Genomic DNA, 24,093 nt, shown 5'->3' with positions numbered 1-24,093 from the left:
CCCCAACTATCTAACCCCTAACCCCCTAACCCCCAACTATCTAACCCCTAACCCCCAACTATCTAACCCCTAACCCCCTAACCCCCAACTATCTAACCCCTAACATCCAACTATCTAACCCTAACCCTAACCTCCAACTATCTAACCCCTAACCCCCAACTATCTAACCCCTAACCCCCTAACCCTTAACTATCTAACCCCTAACCCCCAACTATCTAACCCCTAACCCCCAACTATCTAACCCCTAACCCCCAACTATCTAACCCCTAACCCCCTAACCCCTTAACTATCTAACCCCTAACCCCCAACTATCTAACCCCTAACACCTAACCCCCAACTATCTAACCCCTAACCCCCAACTATCTAACCCCTAACCCCCAAACCCCTAACCCCCCAACTATCTAACCCTAACCCCCAAACCCCTAACCCCCCAACTATCTAACCCCTAACCCCCAACTATCTAACCCCTAACCCCCTAACCCCCAACTATCTAACCCCTAACATCCAACTATCTAACCCTAACCCTAACCTCCAACTATCTAACCCCTAACCCCCAACTATCTAACCCCTAACCCCCTAACCCCTTAACTATCTAACCCCTAACCCCTAACCCCTTAACTATCTAACCCCTAACCCCCAACTATCTAACCCCTAACCCCCAACTATCTAACCCCTAACCCCCTAACCCCTTAACTATCTAACCCCTAACCCCCAACTATCTAACCCCTAACACCTAACCCCCAACTATCTAACCCCTAACCCCTTAACTATCTAACCCTAACCCCCAACTATCTAACCCCTAACCCCCAAACCCCTAACCCCCCAACTATCTAACCCTAACCCCCAACCCCTAACCCCCCAACTATCTAACCCTAACCCCCAAACCACTAACCCCCTAACTATCTAACCTTAACCCCCTAACTATCTAACACTAACCCCCTAACTATCTAACACTAACCCCCTAACTATCTAACCCTAACCCCCTAACACAAACCCCTAACCCCATACCTATCTAACCCTAGCACAAAACCCCTAACCCCTAACTATCTAACTCTAACCCCCTAACTATGTAACCCTAACCCCCTAACTATGTAACCCTAACCCCCCTAACCCTAACCCCCCTAACCCACTAACTATCTAACCCTAACCCCCTAACTATCTAACCCAAACTCCCTAACCCCCTAACTATCTAACCCAAACCCCCTAACCCTAACCCCCTAACTATCTAACCTAACCCCCTAACCCTAACCCCTAACTATCTAACCCTAACTCACTTAACCCTAACCCCCTAACTATCTAACCTAACCCCCTAACCCTAACCCCTAACTATCTAACCCTAACCCCCTAACTATCTAACCTAACCCCCTAACCCTAACCCCTAACTATCTAACCCTAACTCACTTAACCCTAACCCCCTAACTATCTAACCCTAACCCCCTAACTATGTAACCCTAACCCCCTTAACCCAAACCCCCTAACCCTATCCCCTAACTATCTAACCCTAACCCCCTTAACCCAAACCCCCTAACTATCTAACCTAACCCCCTAACCCAAACCCCCTAACCCCTAACTATCTAACCCTAATACTGAATCAAAAGGCCTATTTGATCAGGTGGAATTTAAACGAAATAGCGGACTGTTTTTACTTACAGTACAAAGAGTCGAAGTGCAGCAAGTACAAAAAGGTTAACAATGACATACAATGTGTAGGCTACTAGTTTATTCAAAGGGCTCACAGAAGTATATTTGGGTGAGTGATAGATAGCAGCACTCAGTGTCAGCGACGGAACGGGGTTGAAATGTCCTGAGGATCATCCAGAGACTAAACATTTTGCTCTCACCAGTTACTCTTTTATTGTTAAAGTTGCATTGACGTTGTTGAATTTGGACCATCTTGTTTGTGATGGGTTGCCACGCTGAGTCACGTGCCTTTATAAAAAAAGAAGAGAGACACTTCCATGATGACCTTAATGGAAGGGAGCAGCAACTTGATGTCAAGCTCTGTTGTACCTGGCCTTTTACGCCTTTTGTCTGTCAGACATGGCCTCAGCCTGTCCCTCTACCTTTGGTCTGACGGCTGCATACACAATGGATTAGTCTTTGTCATTTATCAAGATCAGCTCAGTTAATAAGAAATAATCCGGATTGACAAAATTAATTCCTATTTTAGACTTTTAAACCTAAGACCTACTTTCTTTGAATTGTGCCTCATTGAACATTGACTCAGGACAGTGTTATTGAATGGTTGCCTGTAGACTGCTGCTTTTGAAAGGAGTGTATTATGAATTATACATCTCATTCAGTACTGTTCTGAAGTGCCATTTGTCCATGAAAATAGTGCTTCAGAACAGCTGGTGTCAATACAAATTAACATCACTTTATTCTGTCTACATGATAGATTACGAACTTGTAACAGTGTTGCTTCCGTCCCTCTCCTTGGACCAACCTGGGCTCGAACCAGGGAACCTCTAAACACATGAACCACTGCCTTCCACCAAGCATCGTTAATCTGTCGCTCCACAAAAGCCACGGCCATTGCAGAACAATGGAAACAACTACTTCAAGGTCTCAGAGCGAGTGAGTGACGTTACCGATTGAAACGCTACCAGTGCGCACGCTAACTAGCGAGTCATTTCACACCAGTTACATACACAGTGGGTCTTGCACATACACTGAGTATACCAAACATTAAGAACAACTAACCGCTGTTTATTATCTATGCATAGTCACTTCACCCCTACCTACATGTACAAATGACCTGGCTAAGCTGTACCCTCACACATTGACTACCAGTGCCCCCTGTATATAGCCTCTACATTGACTACCAGTGCCCCCTGTATATAGCCTCTACATTGACTACCAGTGCCCCCTGTATATAGCCTCTACATTGACTACCAGTGCCCCCTGTATATAGCCTCTACATTGACTACCAGTGCCCCCTGTATATAGCCTCTACATTGACTACCAGTGCCCCCTGTATATAGCCTCTACATTGACTACCAGTGCCCCCTGTATATAGCCTCTACATTGACTACCAGTGCCCCCTGTATATAGCCTCTACATTGACTACCAGTGCCCCCTGTATATAGCCTCTACATTGACTACCAGTGCCCCCTGTATATAGCCTCTACATTGACTACCAGTGCCCCCTGTATATAGCCTCTACATTGACTACCAGTGCCCCCTGTATATAGCCTCTACATTGACTACCAGTGCCCCCTGTATATAGCCTCTACATTGACTACCAGTGCCCCTGTATATAGCCTCTACATTGACTACCAGTGCCCCCTGTATATAGCCTCTACATTGACTACCAGTGCCCCCTGTATATAGCCTCTACATTGACTACCAGTGCCCCCTGTATATAGCCTCTACATTGACTACCAGTGCCCCCTGTATATAGCCTCTACATTGACTACCAGTGCCCCCTGTATATAGCCTCTACATTGACTACCAGTGCCCCCTGTATATAGCCTCTACATTGACTACCAGTGCCCCCTGTATATAGCCTCTACATTGACTACCAGTGCCCCCTGTATATAGCCTCTACATTGACTACCAGTGCCCCCTGTATATAGCCTCTACATTGACTACCAGTGCCCCCTGTATATAGCCTCTACATTGACTACCAGTGCCCCTGTATATAGCCTCTACATTGACTACCAGTGCCCCCTGTATATAGCCTCTACATTGACTACCAGTGCCCCTGTATATAGCCTCTACATTGACTACCAGTGCCCCCTGTATATAGCCTCTACATTGACTACCAGTGCCCCCTGTATATAGCCTCTACATTGACTACCAGTGCCCCTGTATATAGCCTCTACATTGACTACCAGTGCCCCCTGTATATAGCCTCTACATTGACTACCAGTGCCCCCTGTATATAGCCTCTACATTGACTACCAGTGCCCCCTGTATATAGCCTCTACATTGACTACCAGTGCCCCCTGTATATAGCCTCTACATTGACTACCAGTGCCCCCTGTATATAGCCTCTACATTGACTACCAGTGCCCCCTGTATATAGCCTCTACATTGACTACCAGTGCCCCCTGTATATAGCCTCTACATTGACTACCAGTGCCCCCTGTATATAGCCTCTACATTGACTACCAGTGCCCCCTGTATATAGCCTCTACATTGACTACCAGTGCCCCCTGTATATAGCCTCTACATTGACTACCAGTGCCCCTGTATATAGCCTCTACATTGACTACCAGTGCCCCCTGTATATAGCCTCTACATTGACTACCAGTGCCCCTGTATATAGCCTCTACATTGACTACCAGTGCCCCCTGTATATAGCCTCTACATTGACTACCAGTGCCCCCTGTATATAGCCTCTACATTGACTACCAGTGCCCCCTGTATATAGCCTCTACATTGACTACCAGTGCCCCCTGTATATAGCCTCTACATTGACTACCAGTGCCCCCTGTATATAGCCTCTACATTGACTACCAGTGCCCCCTGTATATAGCCTCTACATTGACTACCAGTGCCCCCTGTATATAGCCTCTACATTGACTACCAGTGCCCCCTGTATATAGCCTCTACATTGACTACCAGTGCCCCCTGTATATAGCCTCTACATTGACTACCAGTGCCCCCTGTATATAGCCTCTACATTGACTACCAGTGCCCCCTGTATATAGCCTCTACATTGACTACCAGTGCCCCCTGTATATAGCCTCTACATTGACTACCAGTGCCCCCTGTATATAGCCTCTACATTGACTACCAGTGCCCCCTGTATATAGCCTCTACATTGACTACCAGTGCCCCCTGTATATAGCCTCTACATTGACTACCAGTGCCCCTGTATATAGCCTCTACATTGACTACCAGTGCCCCCTGTATATAGCCTCTACATTGACTACCAGTGCCCCCTGTATATAGCCTCTACATTGACTACCAGTGCCCCCTGTATATAGCCTCTACATTGACTACCAGTGCCCCCTGTATATAGCCTCTACATTGACTACCAGTGCCCCCTGTATATAGCCTCTACATTGACTACCAGTGCCCCCTGTATATAGCCTCTACATTGACTACCAGTGCCCCCTGTATATAGCCTCTACATTGACTACCAGTGCCCCCTGTATATAGCCTCTACATTGACTACCAGTGCCCCCTGTATATAGCCTCTACATTGACTACCAGTGCCCCCTGTATATAGCCTCTACATTGACTACCAGTGCCCCCTGTATATAGCCTCTACATTGACTACCAGTGCCCCCTGTATATAGCCTCTACATTGACTACCAGTGCCCCCTGTATATAGCCTCTACATTGACTACCAGTGCCCCCTGTATATAGCCTCTACATTGACTACCAGTGCCCCCTGTATATAGCCTCTACATTGACTACCAGTGCCCCCTGTATATAGCCTCTACATTGACTACCAGTGCCCCCTGTATATAGCCTCTACATTGACTACCAGTGCCCCCTGTATATAGCCTCTACATTGACTACCAGTGCCCCCTGTATATAGCCTCTACATTGACTACCAGTGCCCCTGTATATAGCCTCTACATTGACTACCAGTGCCCCCTGTATATAGCCTCTACATTGACTACCAGTGCCCCTGTATATAGCCTCTACATTGACTACCAGTGCCCCCTGTATATAGCCTCTACATTGACTACCAGTGCCCCCTGTATATAGCCTCTACATTGACTACCAGTGCCCCCTGTATATAGCCTCTACATTGACTACCAGTGCCCCCTGTATATAGCCTCTACATTGACTACCAGTGCCCCTGTATATAGCCTCTACATTGACTACCAGTGCCCCTGTATATAGCCTCTACATTGACTACCAGTGCCCCCTGTATATAGCCTCTACATTGACTACCAGTGCCCCCTGTATATAGCCTCTACATTGACTACCAGTGCCCCCTGTATATAGCCTCTACATTGACTACCAGTGCCCCCTGTATATAGCCTCTACATTGACTACCAGTGCCCCCTGTATATAGCCTCTACATTGACTACCAGTGCCCCCTGTATATAGCCTCTACATTGACTACCAGTGCCCCCTGTATATAGCCTCTACATTGACTACCAGTGCCCCCTGTATATAGCCTCTACATTGACTACCAGTGCCCCCTGTATATAGCCTCTACATTGACTACCAGTGCCCCCTGTATATAGCCTCTACATTGACTACCAGTGCCCCCTGTATATAGCCTCTACATTGACTACCAGTGCCCCCTGTATATAGCCTCTACATTGACTACCAGTGCCCCCTGTATATAGCCTCTACATTGACTACCAGTGCCCCCTGTATATAGCCTCTACATTGACTACCAGTGCCCCCTGTATATAGCCTCTACATTGACTACCAGTGCCCCCTGTATATAGCCTCTACATTGACTACCAGTGCCCCCTGTATATAGCCTCTACATTGACTACCAGTGCCCCCTGTATATAGCCTCTACATTGACTACCAGTGCCCCCTGTATATAGCCTCTACATTGACTACCAGTGCCCCCTGTATATAGCCTCTACATTGACTACCAGTGCCCCCTGTATATAGCCTCTACATTGACTACCAGTGCCCCCTGTATATAGCCTCTACATTGACTACCAGTGCCCCCTGTATATAGCCTCTACATTGACTACCAGTGCCCCCTGTATATAGCCTCTACATTGACTACCAGTGCCCCCTGTATATAGCCTCTACATTGACTACCAGTGCCCCCTGTATATAGCCTCTACATTGACTACCAGTGCCCCCTGTATATAGCCTCTACATTGACTACCAGTGCCCCCTGTATATAGCCTCTACATTGACTACCAGTGCCCCCTGTATATAGCCTCTACATTGACTACCAGTGCCCCCTGTATATAGCCTCTACATTGACTACCAGTGCCCCTGTATATAGCCTCTACATTGACTACCAGTGCCCCCTGTATATAGCCTCTACATTGACTACCAGTGCCCCCTGTATATAGCCTCTACATTGACTACCAGTGCCCCCTGTATATAGCCTCTACATTGACTACCAGTGCCCCCTGTATATAGCCTCTACATTGACTACCAGTGCCCCCTGTATATAGCCTCTACATTGACTACCAGTGCCCCCTGTATATAGCCTCTACATTGACTACCAGTGCCCCCTGTATATAGCCTCTACATTGACTACCAGTGCCCCCTGTATATAGCCTCTACATTGACTACCAGTGCCCCCTGTATATAGCCTCTACATTGACTACCAGTGCCCCCTGTATATAGCCTCTACATTGACTACCAGTGCCCCCTGTATATAGCCTCTACATTGACTACCAGTGCCCCTGTATATAGCCTCTACATTGACTACCAGTGCCCCCTGTATATAGCCTCTACATTGACTACCAGTGCCCCCTGTATATAGCCTCTACATTGACTACCAGTGCCCCCTGTATATAGCCTCTACATTGACTACCAGTGCCCCTGTATATAGCCTCTACATTGACTACCAGTGCCCCCTGTATATAGCCTCTACATTGACTACCAGTGCCCCCTGTATATAGCCTCTACATTGACTACCAGTGCCCCTGTATATAGCCTCTACATTGACTACCAGTGCCCCCTGTATATAGCCTCTACATTGACTACCAGTGCCCCCTGTATATAGCCTCTACATTGACTACCAGTGCCCCCTGTATATAGCCTCACACATTGACTACCAGTGCCCCCTGTATATAGCCTCTACATTGACTACCAGTGCCCCCTGTATATAGCCTCTACATTGACTACCAGTGCCCCCTGTATATAGCCTCTACATTGACTACCAGTGCCCCCTGTATATAGCCTCTACATTGACTACCAGTGCCCCCTGTATATAGCCTCTACATTGACTACCAGTGCCCCCTGTATATAGCCTCTACATTGACTACCAGTGCCCCCTGTATATAGCCTCTACATTGACTACCAGTGCCCCCTGTATATAGCCTCTACATTGACTACCAGTGCCCCCTGTATATAGCCTCTACATTGTTATTTTACTGTGCAACTTTTTTTTTATTTTTTTTTAACTTTATTTGGTAATTATTTTCCTAACTCTTTCTTGAACTGCTCTGTTGGTTAAGGGCTTGTAAGTAAGCATTTGACAGTAAGGTCTACACCTGTTATATTCGGGTGTGACAAATAAAGTTTACATTTACATTCCTAATATTGATTTGCACCCCCTCCTTTTGCTCCATGTTGACTCCAATGCTTCCCACAGTTGTGTCAAATTGGCTGGATGTACTTTGGGTGGTGGACCATTCTTGATACACATGGGAAACTGTTGAACGTGAAAAACCCAGCAGCGTTGCAGTTCTTGACTCAAACCGGTGCGCCTGGTACGTACTACCACACCCCGTTCAAAGGCACTTAAATCTTTTGTCTTTCCCATTCACCCTCTGAATGGCACCCATATACAATCCATGTCTCAATGGTCTCAAGGCTTAAAAATCCTTCTTTAACCTGTCTCCTTTTCATCTACACTAATTGAAGTGGATTTAACAAGTGACGTCAATAATATGGATATGGATATGGAAGCAGATATTGTTTTGTCTCCTCATGTCCCTCTATCTGTTATCTGACTTTTACTGAGGAGGCGTAGGGGTGAGTACTGGCTCACAGCACTCCTTCATTCTATCGTGTGTGTGTGTGTGTGTGTGTGTGTGTGTGTGTGTGTGTGTGTGTGTGTGTGTGTGTGTGTGTGTGTGTGGGGGGGGGGGTACTCTGAACAGTATTGCCTAGATGTTCTTTTAAGACTCTCTAGTTCTCTCCACTCAAATGTAGTCATGGCCAGAGACCTAAATGTCCCTTTGAGGTACCGGATTAAAATGTCCCTTTGAGGTCCCGGATTAAAATGTCTCTGTGTGGTACCGGATTAAAATGTCCGTGTGTGGTACCAGGTTAAAATGTCCTGTGAGGTACCAGATTAAAATGTCCCTGTGAGGTACCTGATTAAAATGTCCCTGTGTGGTACCGGATTAAAATGTCCCTGTGTGGTACCGGATTAAAATGTCCCTGTGAGGTACCAGATTAAAATGTCCTGTGTGGTACCAGGTTAAAATGTCCCTGTGTGGTACCGGATTAAAATGTCCTGTGAGGTACCGGATTAAAATGTCCCTGTGAGGTACCGGATTAAAATGTCCAGGTGAGGTACCGGATTAAAATGTCCCTGTGAGGTACCTGATTAAAATGTCCCTGTGTGGTACCGGATTAAAATGTCCCTGTGTGGTACCGGATTAAAATGTCCCTGTGAGGTACCAGATTAAAATGTCCTGTGTGGTACCAGGTTAAAATGTCCCTGTGTGGTACCGGATTAAAATGTCCTGTGAGGTACCGGATTAAAATGTCCCTGTGAGGTACCGGATTAAAATGTCCAGGTGAGGTACCGGATTAAAATGTCCCTGTGAGGTACTAGATTAAAATGTCCCTGTGAGGTACCAGGTTAAAATGTCCCTGTGAGGTAGCAGATTAAAATGTCCCTGTGAGGTAGCAGATTAAAATGTCCCTGTGAGGTAGCAGATTAAAATGTCCCTGTGAGGTAGCAGATTAAAATGTCCCTGTGAGGTACCAGGTTAAAATGTCCCTGTGAGGTAGCAGATTAAAATGTCCCTGTGAGGTAGCAGATTAAAATGTCCCTGTGAGGTAGCAGATTAAAATGTCCCTGTGAGGTACCGGATTAAAATGTCCCTGTGTGGTACTAGATTAAAATGTCCCTGTGAGGTACCAGGTTAAAATGTCCCTGTGAGGTAGCAGATTAAAATGTCCCTGTGAGGTAGCAGGTTAAAATGTCCCTGTGAGGTAGCAGATTAAAATGTCCCTGTGAGGTAGCAGGTTAAAATGTCCCTGTGAGGTAGCAGATTAAAATGTCCCTGTGAGGTAGCAGATTAAAATGTCCCTGTGAGGTAGCAGCAGAAAGAATGTGTGGTTTGACGTATTTGATGTGTTTGACCTACTTGGCGTGTTTGATGTACTTGACGTGTTTGATGTATTTGACGTGTTGGACATATTTGACGTGTTGGACATATTTGATGTGTTGGACATAATTGACGTGATGGACATATTTTACGTTTTGGACATATTTGACGTGTTTTGGACATATTTGACGTGTTTTGGACATATTTGATGTGTTGGACATATTTGACGTGTGTATACATATTTGACGTGTTTGACGTATTGGATGTGTTTGATGTATTTGACGTGTTTGACGTGTGTATACATATTTGACGGATTTGACGTGTTTGACATATTTGAAGTATTGGACATGTTTGACGTGTGTATACATATTTGACGTGTCTGGCGTATGTATACATATTTGACGTGTTTTGGACATATTTGACGTGTTTTGGACATATTTGATGTGTTGGACATATTTGACGTGTGTATACATATTTGACGTGTTTGACGTATTGGATGTGTTTGATGTATTTGACGTGTTTGACGTGTGTATACATATTTGACGGATTTGACGTGTTTGACATATTTGAAGTATTGGACATGTTTGACGTGTGTATACATATTTGACGTGTCTGGCGTATGTATACATATTTGACGTGTTTGACGTATTCGACATGTTGGACGTGTTGGACATATTTGAAGTGTTTGACATGTGAATACATATTTGGCGTGTCTGACGTGTGTATACATATTTGATGTGTTTGACGTACTTGACGTGTGTATACATATTTGATGTGTTTGACGTACTTGACGTGTGTATACATATTTGACGTACTTGACCTGTTTATACATATTTGACGTGTGTATACATATTTGATGTATTTGACGAGTGTATACATATTGGACATATTTGAGGTGTGTATACATATTTGCCGTGTTTGACGTATTTGACATATTGGACATATTTGAGGTGTGTATACATTTTTGATGTGTTTGACATGTTTGGTGTGTTTGATGTGTTTGACGTGTGTATACATATTTGATGTGTTTGACGTGTTTGATGTGTTTGACATGTGTGAAGTGTTTGATGTGTTTGACGTGTTTGATGTGTGTATACATATTTGATGTGTTTGACGTGTTTGATGTGTTTGATGTGTTTGATGTGTTTGACATGTTTGAAGTGTTTGATGTGTTTGACGTGTTTGACGTGTGTATACATATTTGATGTGTTTGACGTGTTTGATGTGTGCATACATTTTTGATGTGTTTGATGTGTTTGAAGTGTTTGACGTGTTTGACGTGTTTGACGTGTTTGATGTGTTTGAAGTGTTTGACGTGTTTGACGTGTTTGACGTGTTTGACGTGTTTGAAGTGTTTGACGTGTTTGATGTGTTTGACGTATTTGACGTGTTTGATGTGTTTGACGTCTGTATACATATTTGACGTGTTTAAAAAAACCAGGTAGGCCAGTTGAGAACAAGTTCTCATTCACGACTGCGACTTGGCCAAGATAAAGCGAAGCAGTGCGACAAAAACAACAACACAGAGTTACACAAACAAACATACAGTCAATAACACAATAGAAACATCTATGTACAGTGTGTGCAAATGTAGAAGAGTAGGGAGGTTAGGCAATAAATAGGTCATACAGGCGAAATAATTACAATTTAGCATTAACACTGGAGTGATAGATAGACATATTTGACGTGTGTATTTTACGTGTTTGATGTGTTTGACGTGTGGATACATATTTAACGGAAGGGAGAGTGAGGCCATGTATTGCTCTTTTGTTGACAACCATCATCTCTATCTGATAGGTCACAGATGTGTCTGACTATGAGGAATGTGTAATCTGTCTCAACTCTGAACCTCCACTCCAGGTTGAGTTGTTGTTTGGCCGAGGTTACGTTAGCTCCTCGATTGGGACTCCCATCAGGTTATTATTATTTGAATGTCACACATTCAAGATCATATTCAACTTGACCATAGCGACCTGCTTATGAGTTCCGCTGATTCTGAATATGTTGCGGTAGCCTTGTCACATGTCGTGCCCCACATTGGGCTCCACCTCAGTGCCCTTTCATAGAGCGGGTCAAAGGTCATGTAACCACAGAGCAGCAAATGTGAGGGCTGCTTTGTTCCGTCATGTGATTTCTGTGGTCTAGCTGGCTGACACACAACCTTACTGTCGGCTCTTACGAAAGTTGAATTATGGCATATGAGAGTCCCTCTCACTTTTTGCGTGGAACTGAAAGGATTCCATATTATTGGAAACCTCCACAGTTTCTCTGACTTTGTCAAATATGTCCACATTATGCTAAAGTGATACAGTTCAACTTTTAAGGTTGTGGGGGCCTCCTGAGTGGTGCAGTGGTCTAAGGCACTGCATCACAGTGCTAGCCGTGCCACTAGAGATCCTGATTCGAGTCCAGGCTCTGTAGCAGCCGGGAGACCCATTTGGCCCAGTGTCATCCGGGTTAGGGCAGGGTTTGGCCAGCAGGGATGTTCTTGTCCCATTGCCCACTTGTCCCATTGCGCAATGCACGCTGACACGGTTGCCAGGTGTACGGTGTTTCCTCCAACACATTTGTGCGGCTTGCTTCCAGGTTAACTGGATATTGTGTCAAGAAGCAGTGCGGCTTGGCTGGGTTGCGTTTCAGAGGACGCATGGCTCTCGACTTTTGCGTCTCCCGAGTGTGTACGGGAGTTGCAGCGATTGGACTCTTGACCGTAACTACCAATTGGAAACCACGAAAAAGGGGTATCTTCTTATTTCATCCAAAAGAAATACAGAGAGCTCAGTTTTTTTCTCTTCTCTTGACCGTGTTGTCAGTCTGGTGGTCAGATTGGGTGCTCCTCACTCTGGTGGCAGGGGGGGGGGGGGGGGGGGCTCTCCCTGCCTGGCTTGGGAAAATCCAACACAGCGCCTGAGGGCCCCCACCCCTCCCTCTCTCCTTCCCTCCATCCGAACCCCTGCCCAAAAGAATGGGGCATTCCGCCTGCCTAGAGACCATTTTCCCCTTTCAAACACTGGCTCTGAGTGACAGATGAATTTGAATAAGAATCGCTGTACATTCACCCCACTGCCCCGATGACGAAGCCAGGGAGAGACTGGGTGGCCAGCCATACAACCATCTGATTGGCTGCTATTATTCAGGCTGTTTTTACATCGCTACAGCCAGTTGTGCTTACAAGTTTTTTTTTACACACACTGAACACACACTCACACTTACACACACACCCACAGACACTCTGCAACTGAACCGGCCTGCAGAAAGATTCTCACCAGATAGGACTGTGTTAAACTTGCGTGGCTGTGTGAGTACTTAGATCTTATTCATATTATTACTATCCCAGCTAGCACATTTGGTTCCTTGAAAGTTGTTGGAACGTAAATTTTTTGGTTTCCCATTGGTTCTGGGAACGAAGCCATACGTCCCCTGACCGGTAAAACTGAACATTTTCGCCTGTTAATGGGAACCAAAGTGTTTAGGTTGCAGGGAGGTTTGTTTTACTATGGTTCCCTGAAAGGTTTCCTTATAGGTTTTATTAACGTCCTGAGAATGGAAATGATAGGTTTTTTGAAGGTAATTAAATAACATTAATTTCTTATTTTTTTATTTAACCTTTTATTTAACCGTCAAAAAAGCCCATTGAGACTTTCTGAGAACAATCTGAGAACATTCTCTAAATGTTGTGAAGGTTTTGAACTAAATGTAAAGGTTATTTGGACGTTTTTGAATAACTTTCTTAAAACTTTCACTGAATGTTTCAGTAAGACTTAATAACACTGCTAGCTTAGTTAGAGTTGTCTGTTTTGATCTCCAAGCACATCTTGGTATATGGACATTTATGTGCTTCAGCATTAATCATGCAAACACATTTATTTTTCATTGTGACACAGCATCAGTGAGACCCAAACCTAGAATCTTCTATTCTCTGTCCATGGAATTAGTCCACTGCGCCACCATGATGGAGCTAGCATGCCATGTTTTTATAACTCATATAAAACTGTTCATTTTAGTCTATTCAAACAGACCCCATTTCAAAGGAAACAAGCACTCATTAAGATCTGGTGTAGCCAATTAGTGGGTGTGGCCAACACACAACATGAGAGAATTTTGTTGACGCTGAGAACGGAATGTAAACGTTTTTAAATAACATTATTAGAACGTCCTCTGAATGTTACTAAAGTTTTCTTGTGTTTTTTTATGGAAAGTTTTCTTAAAGGTGAACTATGCAGAAGTCGCTCCGCCATTTCCTGGTTGCTAAAATTCTAATAGTTTGCCTAATTTCAGTTTATGTGACAAACTATGCAAGTTATTGTAGAGAAACATTGTACCATCTATTTTTTGTTGTTCCTTAAATATGCTGAGGATGTTCCAAAACCAAAGCAACTATCCTGCACCATTCCCAGAACGTTGTGGGAAGGTAGTATGTAAAATAACAACAGGACAGCCACGCTCTCACCAAACTCAAAACAAAAACATATGGTTCCCAGAACGTTATGTGCTAGCTGGGATGTCTAGATAAATCACTTTTCAGAAGTTTGACCTAACAGATGTGTTGTGTCTGATTGATTGTCTGAAAAGGTTTTAGAACTTTGTCTTTGTGAGTTAACATCTGTGCTACTAGCGTGTTACACCCTAATGCTTTTTTATTTATTTATTTATTGCATACAGGCACTTTTATTAAACACATCCTGTCAGAGATTTGTATTATTATGTTGTTGAAATGGTGAATTTGAAGGACTTGAGATACTTTTATGGTAGATTTGTTGGACTTTGTGACATACTGAATTGGCGTTGTGATAGTTAAGTGTGTCCTCTGGTAAACTGGTAGATTTCTGTGGCATGTTGTTGTCTTGTTTCTGTGGTAAACTGTCAGCTGACTTAAATTGACGTGAATTTCTGTAAACTGCTCTCCTTGTGGTTGTTTTATGTTGGTGGGAAACTGTGGTAGTGGCATTGTGTTGCAGAGCTGTCCCAGTGTAGGACACTTCAGCAGGGTACAGTGGCTGCAGAGAGGGGCCCCGATCCTCAAGCGTTTCTACCCACAGAGAGACCTACCAGCCAGGCCCCAGCCAGCCAGCCTGCCCCCAGCCCTCAGCCAGCCAGCCCCCAGCCCTCAGCCAGCCAGCCAGCCCCCAGCCCTCAGCCCCCAGCCATTAGCCCCCAGCCAGCCTGCCCTAAGCCCCTCTGGCCCAAGGCTGCAGTAGGTAGCGAACCAAGCATCGTACGCTCCCAACAATTGAATGGGTTAACCTAACCTGATGTTTAAAGTTGAAACAGATTTTTTCCCAGTTCAGTAGCATGCATTTTCCCGTCTTATTCTGCATAGTCACATTATGGAAGAGCCATGCAGGTTTTGGTCATTGGCCTTATGAGAACAGCAGCACGTGGAGTTAACTCTCCCTGTAAAACGGATATGACATCACTGTGTGATATCAGCATCCCTCTTCCTCACTGCTTGGAACTTGTTTAACCTGTAACAGAGGTAAATGTACAGTGTACTGTTTTGAAGGTTTGTTTGAAGGAATGTTGCCCACTGGGCACAGACGTCAGTTCAACGTCTCGTTTTGATTTACATTTGGATTTGTTGTCAACTAACGTGAATTCAACGTGAAATTAAAACATATATATAATCATTGGATTGAGGTTAAAAGTTGGGTAAAAAAATATGAAATGCCCTTTACATTGATGACTTTTTGCAAATCCAATCAGTTTTCCATGTTGATTCAACATCATCACATACAGTGCATTCGGAAAGTATTCAGACCCCTTGACTTTTTCCACATTAAAGTCTTGGATATGCCGCTACAAGCTTGGCACACCTGTATTTGGGGAGTTCCTCCCATTCTTCTCTGCAGATCCTCTCAAGCTCTGTCAGGCTGAATGAGGAGCGTTGCTGCACAGCTATTTTCGGGTCTCTCCAGAGATGTTCGATCGGGTTTAAATCCGGGCTCTGGCTGGGCCACTCAAGGACATTCAGAGACGTTTCCCAAAGCCATTCCTGCGTTGTCTTGGCTGTGTGGTTAGGGTTGTTGTCCTGTTGGAAGGTGAACCTTCACCCCAGTCTGAGGTCTTGAGCGTTCTGGAGAAGGTTTTCATCAAGGATCTCTCTGTAATTCATCTTTCCCTCAATCCTGACTAGTCTCCCAGTCCCTGCCGCTGAAAAACATCCCCACAGCATGATGCTGCCACCACCATGCTTTACCATAGGGATGGTGCCAGGTTTCCTCCAGACGTGACGCTTGGCTTTCAGGCCAAAGAGTTCAATCTTGGTTTCATCAGACCAGAGAATCTTGCCTTTTGGCAAACTCCAAGCGGGCTGTCATGTGCCTTTTACTGATAAGTGGCTTCCGTCTGGCCACTCTACCATAAAGGCCTTATTGGTGGAGTGCTGGAGAGATGATTGTCCTTCTGGAAGGTTCTCCCATCTCTACAGAGGAACTCTGGAGCTCTGTCAGAGTGACCATCGGGTTCTTGGTCACCTCCCTGACCAAGGCCCTTGTCGTGGAAATTCAGTACTGAGAGAGACTTGGTCTTGGTCATTTCTTCAAATAATCATCTTTATTTAATAATGATTAATTATTGCAATAATGAGACCGTCAGCCCACCAGTCTTGACTGACTGTTAGGTTTAGAGTTTAGCCTTTACAGACGATGCACAGTTTTTATATAGCTGATATCAAGATTGCTTAGTCAGTCACTTCTAACCTTCCCATAAGCCACCTTGGTTATCTACACAGGATGGTATTTTACTTAGTTTCCCAGATGCCAGGAAGATGAGACAATGAGGCAATGTTCTTAACTCGTCCAGGCTCTCTCTCTCTCGTCACACACAACACATCTTGTCTATAGAATGCTAGCTTTTAGGTTTTTATCACCAACACAAGTCAATTGTCAGCTTCAAGCTATCTCTAGTAGAACCCATGTCCTCAACACCCAGACTAGCTGCAGGGTGCTAGAGTGGAGACCATAAAACATAGCATTAGCAGGACAGAAATACCTTACTGTTTGTTAAGTAAATAATTGTTACATATCTGAATACTTATGTAAATAAGATATTTCTGTTTTTTATTTAGCATGAATTTGCAACAATTTCTAAAAACCTGTTTTCGCTTTGTTCTTATGGGGTATTGTGTGTAGATTGAAGAGGACAAATATGTATTTAATCCATTTTACAATAATGTTGTAAAATAACAAAATGTGGAAAAAGTAAAGGGGTCTGAATACTTTCGAATGCACTGTAGATTGTTTTGGTTGAAACAACATTGACTTAGCCAGTTTTTGCTCAGTGGATGGTGAGATGTTACATTATGTTAGATTATTTTGCCATGCTAAACCATATTGACAAAAAGTCTTATAAATGACTTCATTATCATTGGTTGGATTTGGTACTATTTGACAACAACTTTAATTTGTTTGAGACAAGTCAGATTAGAATAGTTGAACATCACTAATCTGTTTTCCCACGCACACATCTGAAGGAACACATGCTCTGACCCATTTAGCACTTAAAGCTGTGTCTGTGTAGACTGTGCACACACAACTCCTTTCTCTCCACGGTCACACGACACGGTCACAGAGGCACCCCTGACCTCTAGGGTCTGGGACATCCCACGACTCCCTGAGAGCCAGTGGGTGGAGGGTCACCAGCACGTAGAGACATTTCCTAATAGATCTTTAGATATAGGTTACTCCACGAAAGCTTTGTTCGATTGAACATGTGGAAAACATGTCAAAGAAAAAATAAAGCAATTGTCATTATATGAAAAATGCCTTGGTCCTGCTTGTTGTCTTACTGATATAAATGGCTGAGCCCTCCAGCGTTTCAATGGAGGATCATTGTGGATTATGATGCAAAATTATTACAACTTTGAAGACCAATTGATGCTATTTCACTTTCACAGAGACATTTGTTTGTCTTACTCACTCAAAACACACACACTCTCTCCCACTCTGTGTTTCAGCCTTCCGGATAACCTTCTGTCAAGGTATACTGACTTCCACCATGGCTGCATATCTGGGCTTCTTCATTTTGGGTGAGTGGAAGTTTCAGTTTTTATCCTGCTCTTTGTAAACATTCAGTTTACTGTATTACGGTCTGTTTCTATGGTGATGTATTCTGTCCTCTCACCACTCCCATCCAGAATCACAACACTCTCACATGATGTTAGTGTTTGTCACTCAGAATCAGCTGCTTCCCCAAAACAACAGGATAAATGTTGTTGTTTATTGAGTATTGAAAGTACATTTTCTAACTCTCACTTACCCGAATCAGCTATGGGCATATTATGCCACAGAATCCCACACTGGAGGACTATAGTAGTTTGAGGCATCTGGTTTTTGAAAACAGGCTTTGATGACCTTGTCTACGGTAGAGCCCCACAACAACTCACTGTTTTCTCCATTCCTCCATTCACACTAACCTCTGACCTGACCTAGTCTGTCTCGCTCTGAACCCTGTGTTTCTGGTCCTCGCTCTCACTTGTATCACCCTGGTTCCCAGTCCAAGATCCTAAGGATTTAGCATTCCTTTATCTGCTGTTTACACTTTCTTTTTTCTGCCAAACATTCTTGGTGAGATTCTATTTGGCAAACAGAACTACTGCTTTTTGGTTCCCTCTCTCCGGGACTGGATTGATATCAGTTTAGACCCCGTGGTCTGGAAAATGCTAGTGTACACTGACATTACAGTTTGATGGATTTGATTCATTAACATCCCATATTTATGCAGCCAAATGTCAAGGATGGAAGGGAAAGTAGAAGAGACAGGGAAGAGAGGAGGGTAAAACAGGGAAGAGAGGAGGGGAACACAGGGAAGAGAGGAGGGGAAATTTATGGAAGAGAGGAGTGTAAAGGCAGGTGAGAGGGGAAAGCCAGGGGAGAGAGGAGGGGACTGAAGAGAGAGGTCAGTCATTTAATGACGACATGGAGAGAAGAATGAGCAAAGCAAGGGCGTGAGAGGAAAAAAAGCTCATTAGTGTCCATATTGGACAGAATGTGCTGATAGAGAAAAGGAGGGTATTAGAGCACAGCTTCATTACCAGCAGTGTGAGAAAGCAGAGAGAGGCTTGAGAGTGCTGCAGGGCACAGACTGATGCACACATTTCCTCAGAGGTTACAGGTTATGGCCATGACTTTTCAATTTTTTTTTACAGTTGCTGGTCAGTTCTGTTAAAGTCGGATGATTACATTTTTCGAAAGCACACTGTAAAACATCCCGCAGTGACACTGTCAAATTCCATGGCAAAGGTGCGGGCAGTCATTTTGCATCTGTAATACTGTGTGCAATGTGTTTGGTATTGTCACATTGTCTCAGGGTAAAAACTGAGGAGGAGAGTCCATGTGCTTGACTGGCACAGCAACAGCTTCCTTAGAGAGGAGACAGACACAAACCCCACACTTCCCTTCCTCCCCATCACTAGTGTGTTGTAAGGAAAGAGAATCTCTCTCTCTCTCTCGCTCTCGCTCTCGCTCTCGCTCTCTCGCTCTCTCTCTCTCTCTCTCTCTCTCTCTCTCTCTCTCTCTCTCTCTCTCTCTCTCTCTCTCTCTCTCTCTCTCTCTCTCTCTCTCTTATATATTATGTTTATTTCTCCATTTCATACACCATAATAGCTGTCTTCCCTCCTAAACCACAGATGTGTGAATGGTGTTTCCTCCGGAGCAGGGCAGGTTGGCAGGGCAGGTTGGCAGGGCAGGATGGGTGCAGTGCAGACAGGGGATTTGTCTCTGCTTTACTGTGTTGACACCATTGAGCTCCTCAGACTGTTGTTCAGTCTCTTACTACCAAAGAGGATCCACTCCTCAGAATGTTGTTCAGTCTCTTAGGCTAGCGGGACAACTTCCTGTGAAAGCGTAATTCAAATAAATTCTAATAGTTATTATAGCGGTTAAACATTTAGGTACATGTAAGTGTCTTACATCGACTAAAAGCTTACATTCTTGTTAATCTAACTGCACTGTCCAATTGACAGTAGATATTACAGCGAAAACATACCATGCGATTGTATGAGGACGGCGCCACACATCAAAATATTTTTTCCACCGGCACAGGTTTCATACATTCGCATCCCAAAAAATCTGTTTAGTTGGCGCCATCGATTTGAGTAATCCACTAGTTCAACTTGCAGAGAAAGGAATCCGAAAATCTACTCCTAAACTTTGTTTCAACAAGTCAAAATATGTTTGTATTTACTCCTCAGACACCCTAAAATGTAATCAAACTATAATATTTATTTCGGAAAGAAGTGTGTTCAATACGAAACCGATTTTAGCAGGTGTGCAACTTCATCATGACGCGCCATGACACGGATTTCCGAGACTGTGTCCTCATACAAAAACTGTTATTTCTTATTCGTTTTTGAAGTTACAAGCCTGAAACTTTGGACATAGACTGCTGACACCCTGTGGAAGCCATAGGAATCCAGGGAGCTATTTTACAATATGAGCTTTCTCTTGCATATCTAAGAGGATGGTCTCTCTCCCCCCCAAAAAATTCTGGGTTGGTTTGTCTTTGGATTTTCTCCTACCATATCTATTGTGTTATATTCTCCTACATTATTTTAACATTTCTACAAACTTCAAAGTGTTTTCTTTCCAATGGTACCAATTATATGCATATCCTGGCTTCAGGGCCTGAGCTACAGTGTCACGTTCCTGACCTGTTTTTCCTTTTTCTTGTATTTATTTAGTTGGTCAGGGCGTGAGTTGGGGTGGGCTGTCTATGTGTGATTTTCTATGTTGGGGTTTTTGTGTTCGGCCTGGTATGATTCTCAATCAGAGGCAGCTGTAGATCGTTTGTCCCTGATTGAGAATCATACTAAGGCAGCCGGGGTTTCACGTGTGTTTTGTGGGTGTTTGTATCTCGTGTCAGTGTTCCGCCACACAGGACTGTCACGGTAGTTATTTGTATCGCATATTGTTTTTGTTAATTATTAAATCACTATGGAAACTAGCCACTCTGCGTATTGGTCCGATCCGTCTCGCCTCTCCTCGTCCGAGGAGGAGGATTACGACTGCTGTTACATACAGGCAGTTTGCTTTGGGCACGTCAGTCAGGCGGAAGTGGAGGAAAAGGGGTCTGATCCCTAAGAAGTTTTTAAGATGCCGGAACAATGAGCGCTGAAAGCTTTTTAACCTCTCTAGTCATACAGCACAAGCTTATTATATTAGGTCATCTCGCAGAGTAAACGCTAGCTACTTACATCTTTGAAGATTCAGTTGAAAATCTGTTATTTAAATCCAACACAATTTGGGGTATTTCTGGAATGTCTTGCGATCGATGGATAACTAGCAACAGCTCTAGTCTCTGTAGGATTGTCAGAATGGGCCTCTGCAGGGCTAATTGGTGACTGAGGTGATACACCTGCGTGCACACACACACACACACACACACACACACACACACACACACACACACACACACACACACACACACACACACACACACACACACACACACACACACACACACACACACACACACACACACGCATACATACATACATACATGCATACATGCATGCATACATACATACATACATACATACATACATACATACATACATACATACATACATACATACATACATACATACATACATACATACATACATACATACATACATACATACATACATACATATATATATATATATGCAGCCAGTGAGGTATGAAGTGTGTTCAGCGGACTACTGTCTGTCTGTCTGTCCCCCCAGCCCAGGACCCAGGCAGCTGCCCTACTCTCCTCTCTCACCTGGTCGTCATCGTAGCTTTCCCAGGAACTCAACTCTAATCCAGTTACAGACAGATTACTGGGTCTTGTGATTTTCTTAAACCTTCCCTGGGTCGGCACTGGCACAAAGTATAGGTTGCTTGATATTCTAGAAGGTGTGCCCTTTTCTCCTCATTCACCTGCAGTCTGGAATCTAGGTCATGTTCTCTATGAGTGAACATTCACTTCTGTTGTGTGGAAGTGTTACCTTTCACCTTCCATCTGTATCAACTGGTGTATTGCTATGTGCTCTCCTACTGTACAATTAATACAGAACTGAATGGAGACAGTGTTCCTGTTAAACGTTAACCATCAGTGACAATGTTATCTGATTGATTCCATCACACAGTCTGTTATTGGATAAGGGTCGACACTGACAGCTATGAGGGCAGTGACGGGACCCACCATAGACTAGCCTAGGGAGAGATTATCCCAGGGGCAGTGGACCCACCATAGACTAGCCTAGGGAGAGATTATCCCAGGGGCAGTGGACCCACCTTAGATTAGCCTAGGGAGAGATTATGTCAGGGCAGTGGACCCACCATAGACTAGCCTAGGGAGAGATTATCTCAGGGCAGTGGACCCACCATAGACTAGCCTAGGGAGAGATTATCCCAGGGCAGTGGACTCACCATAGACTAGCCTAGGGAGAGATTATGTCAGGGCAGTGGACCCACCATAGACTAGCCTAGGGAGAGATTATGTCAGGGGCAGTGGACCCACCATAGACTAGCCTAGAGAGAGATTATGTCAGGGCAGTGGACCCACCATAGAGTAGCCTAGGGAGAGATTATCTCAGGGCAGTGGACCCACCATAGACTAGCCTAGGGAGAGGTGATCTCAGGGGCAGTGGACCCACCATAGATTAGCCTAGGGAGAGATTATCTCAGGGCAGTGGACCCACCATAGACTAGCCTAGGGAGAGGTGATCTCAGGGGCAGTGGACCCACCATAGACTAGCCTAGGGAGAGATTATCTCAGGGCAGTAAACTGTGTAAATCCAGTAAAAGCAGCATGGGTTGACGAGGCCTAGCTGCTCTGACGGTGTATTCACTGCTGTGCTCAGCTCTCCAGTCCTAGGGCTGAAAACGTCTCAGGAGTGGATGAAGGCTTGACTCCCAGACGAAAGACAGTTGCGGTGAAGCCCAGGATCCCATCATGTTGTCCAACCTTGTCAGCCTGACAGCCTGAGCCTGGTGCTTCTTTCCCCATGCCAGCCTGTATAGAGATCAGCAGCACGGTACATGTATGGACGGGCCCTCTACACTCCAACACACACATTCCACCTCCTCACAGGGGCATTGTGGGAGGGGGCGGACTGTTTGGAACTGTACGTGTCTAACACCTGGAATGTTTTTCTTAATGAATAACATTTTCCCCTCGCGCAGTCTCCCTGCATTCTTGCTATAGCCCCCTGATCTGAAGGGAGATGGGGCGTGTGTGTGTGTGTGTGTGTGTGTGTGTGTGTGTGTGTGTGTGTGTGTGTGTGTGTGTGTGTGTGTGTGTGTGTGTGTGTGTGTGTGTGTGTGTGTGTGTGTGTGTGTGTGTGTGTGTGTGTGTGTGTCTCAGTTGGCGGGCGGCGTACAGACACGTGCTTGACCAACGCTCTAATCAGACCGCAAAACCAGCTGGTGTCAACAGCAGTTTTAAAACCTACAAACGCTCTGTGTTTTTGTTTTCACACTGGAGTACATTAGCATTAGGATCTGACCTAAAGTAACGTTCTCTAACATGCCAACAGGAATTGATATATTGATATATGACATATGTACATTTCATCAGTGAATTTCCCCTGGTCTACGGTATATTAAACAATGGGTTCCTAGGTAGGATTTGAAATGTTCTTTGAAATGTGTATCGTTGTTATTAGATGCTATAACAGAGTAGGTGAAAGCAAGCCCTGGGGTGATTTTACTAGGGCCCTCCCCAAATATACTCTTACAAATCACACACACACACACACACACACACACACACACACACACACACACACACACACACACACACACACACACACACACACAAAGAGACACTCACAGATGCGGGTGCACACACACACACACACACACAAAGCACCGGTCTGCAGTGGTGCCTTGTAATTACCAGCCTAAACCAGGTACATTTCAACATCGGGGAGAAAATAGAACAGCCATCTGAGAGGATAGACCTCCAACATAATGTCATTACAGTGAACCATAGTGAGGTGGACAATTCAACACACTCTGGTCATGGTTCAACCACACCGGCTGAGATACACTAGAGACCTGACCCTGTGGTGCAAGGACAACAACCTCTCCCTCAACGTGATCAAGACAAAGGAGATTATTGTGGACTACAGGAAAAGGATGACCGAGCAGGTCCCCATTCTCATCGACGGGGCTGTAGGGGAGCAGGTTGAGGGCTTCAAGTTCCTTGTCACCAACAA

The 24,093-nt window shown here is 44.6% G+C and overlaps 1 protein-coding gene across 1 annotated transcript in view; it reads left to right on the top strand.

The window, feature by feature from the left end:
- Window positions 1-24,093, top strand: part of LOC120061699 (laminin subunit beta-2-like) — a 72,566-nt gene that overhangs the window by 13,006 nt on the left and 35,467 nt on the right. Inside the window, exon 2 of the mRNA XM_039011594.1 lies at window positions 17,863-17,934. Coding sequence (XP_038867522.1) covers window positions 17,904-17,934 — 31 coding nt within the window. The 5' untranslated portion in view covers window positions 17,863-17,903. The remainder of the gene's footprint in view (window positions 1-17,862; window positions 17,935-24,093) is intronic.

Source organism: Salvelinus namaycush, chromosome 16 (assembly GCF_016432855.1).
Source record: "Salvelinus namaycush isolate Seneca chromosome 16, SaNama_1.0, whole genome shotgun sequence".
Taxonomy (NCBI): Eukaryota; Metazoa; Chordata; class Actinopteri; order Salmoniformes; family Salmonidae; genus Salvelinus; species Salvelinus namaycush.
This window is presented reverse-complemented; position numbering and strand designations above follow the sequence as displayed.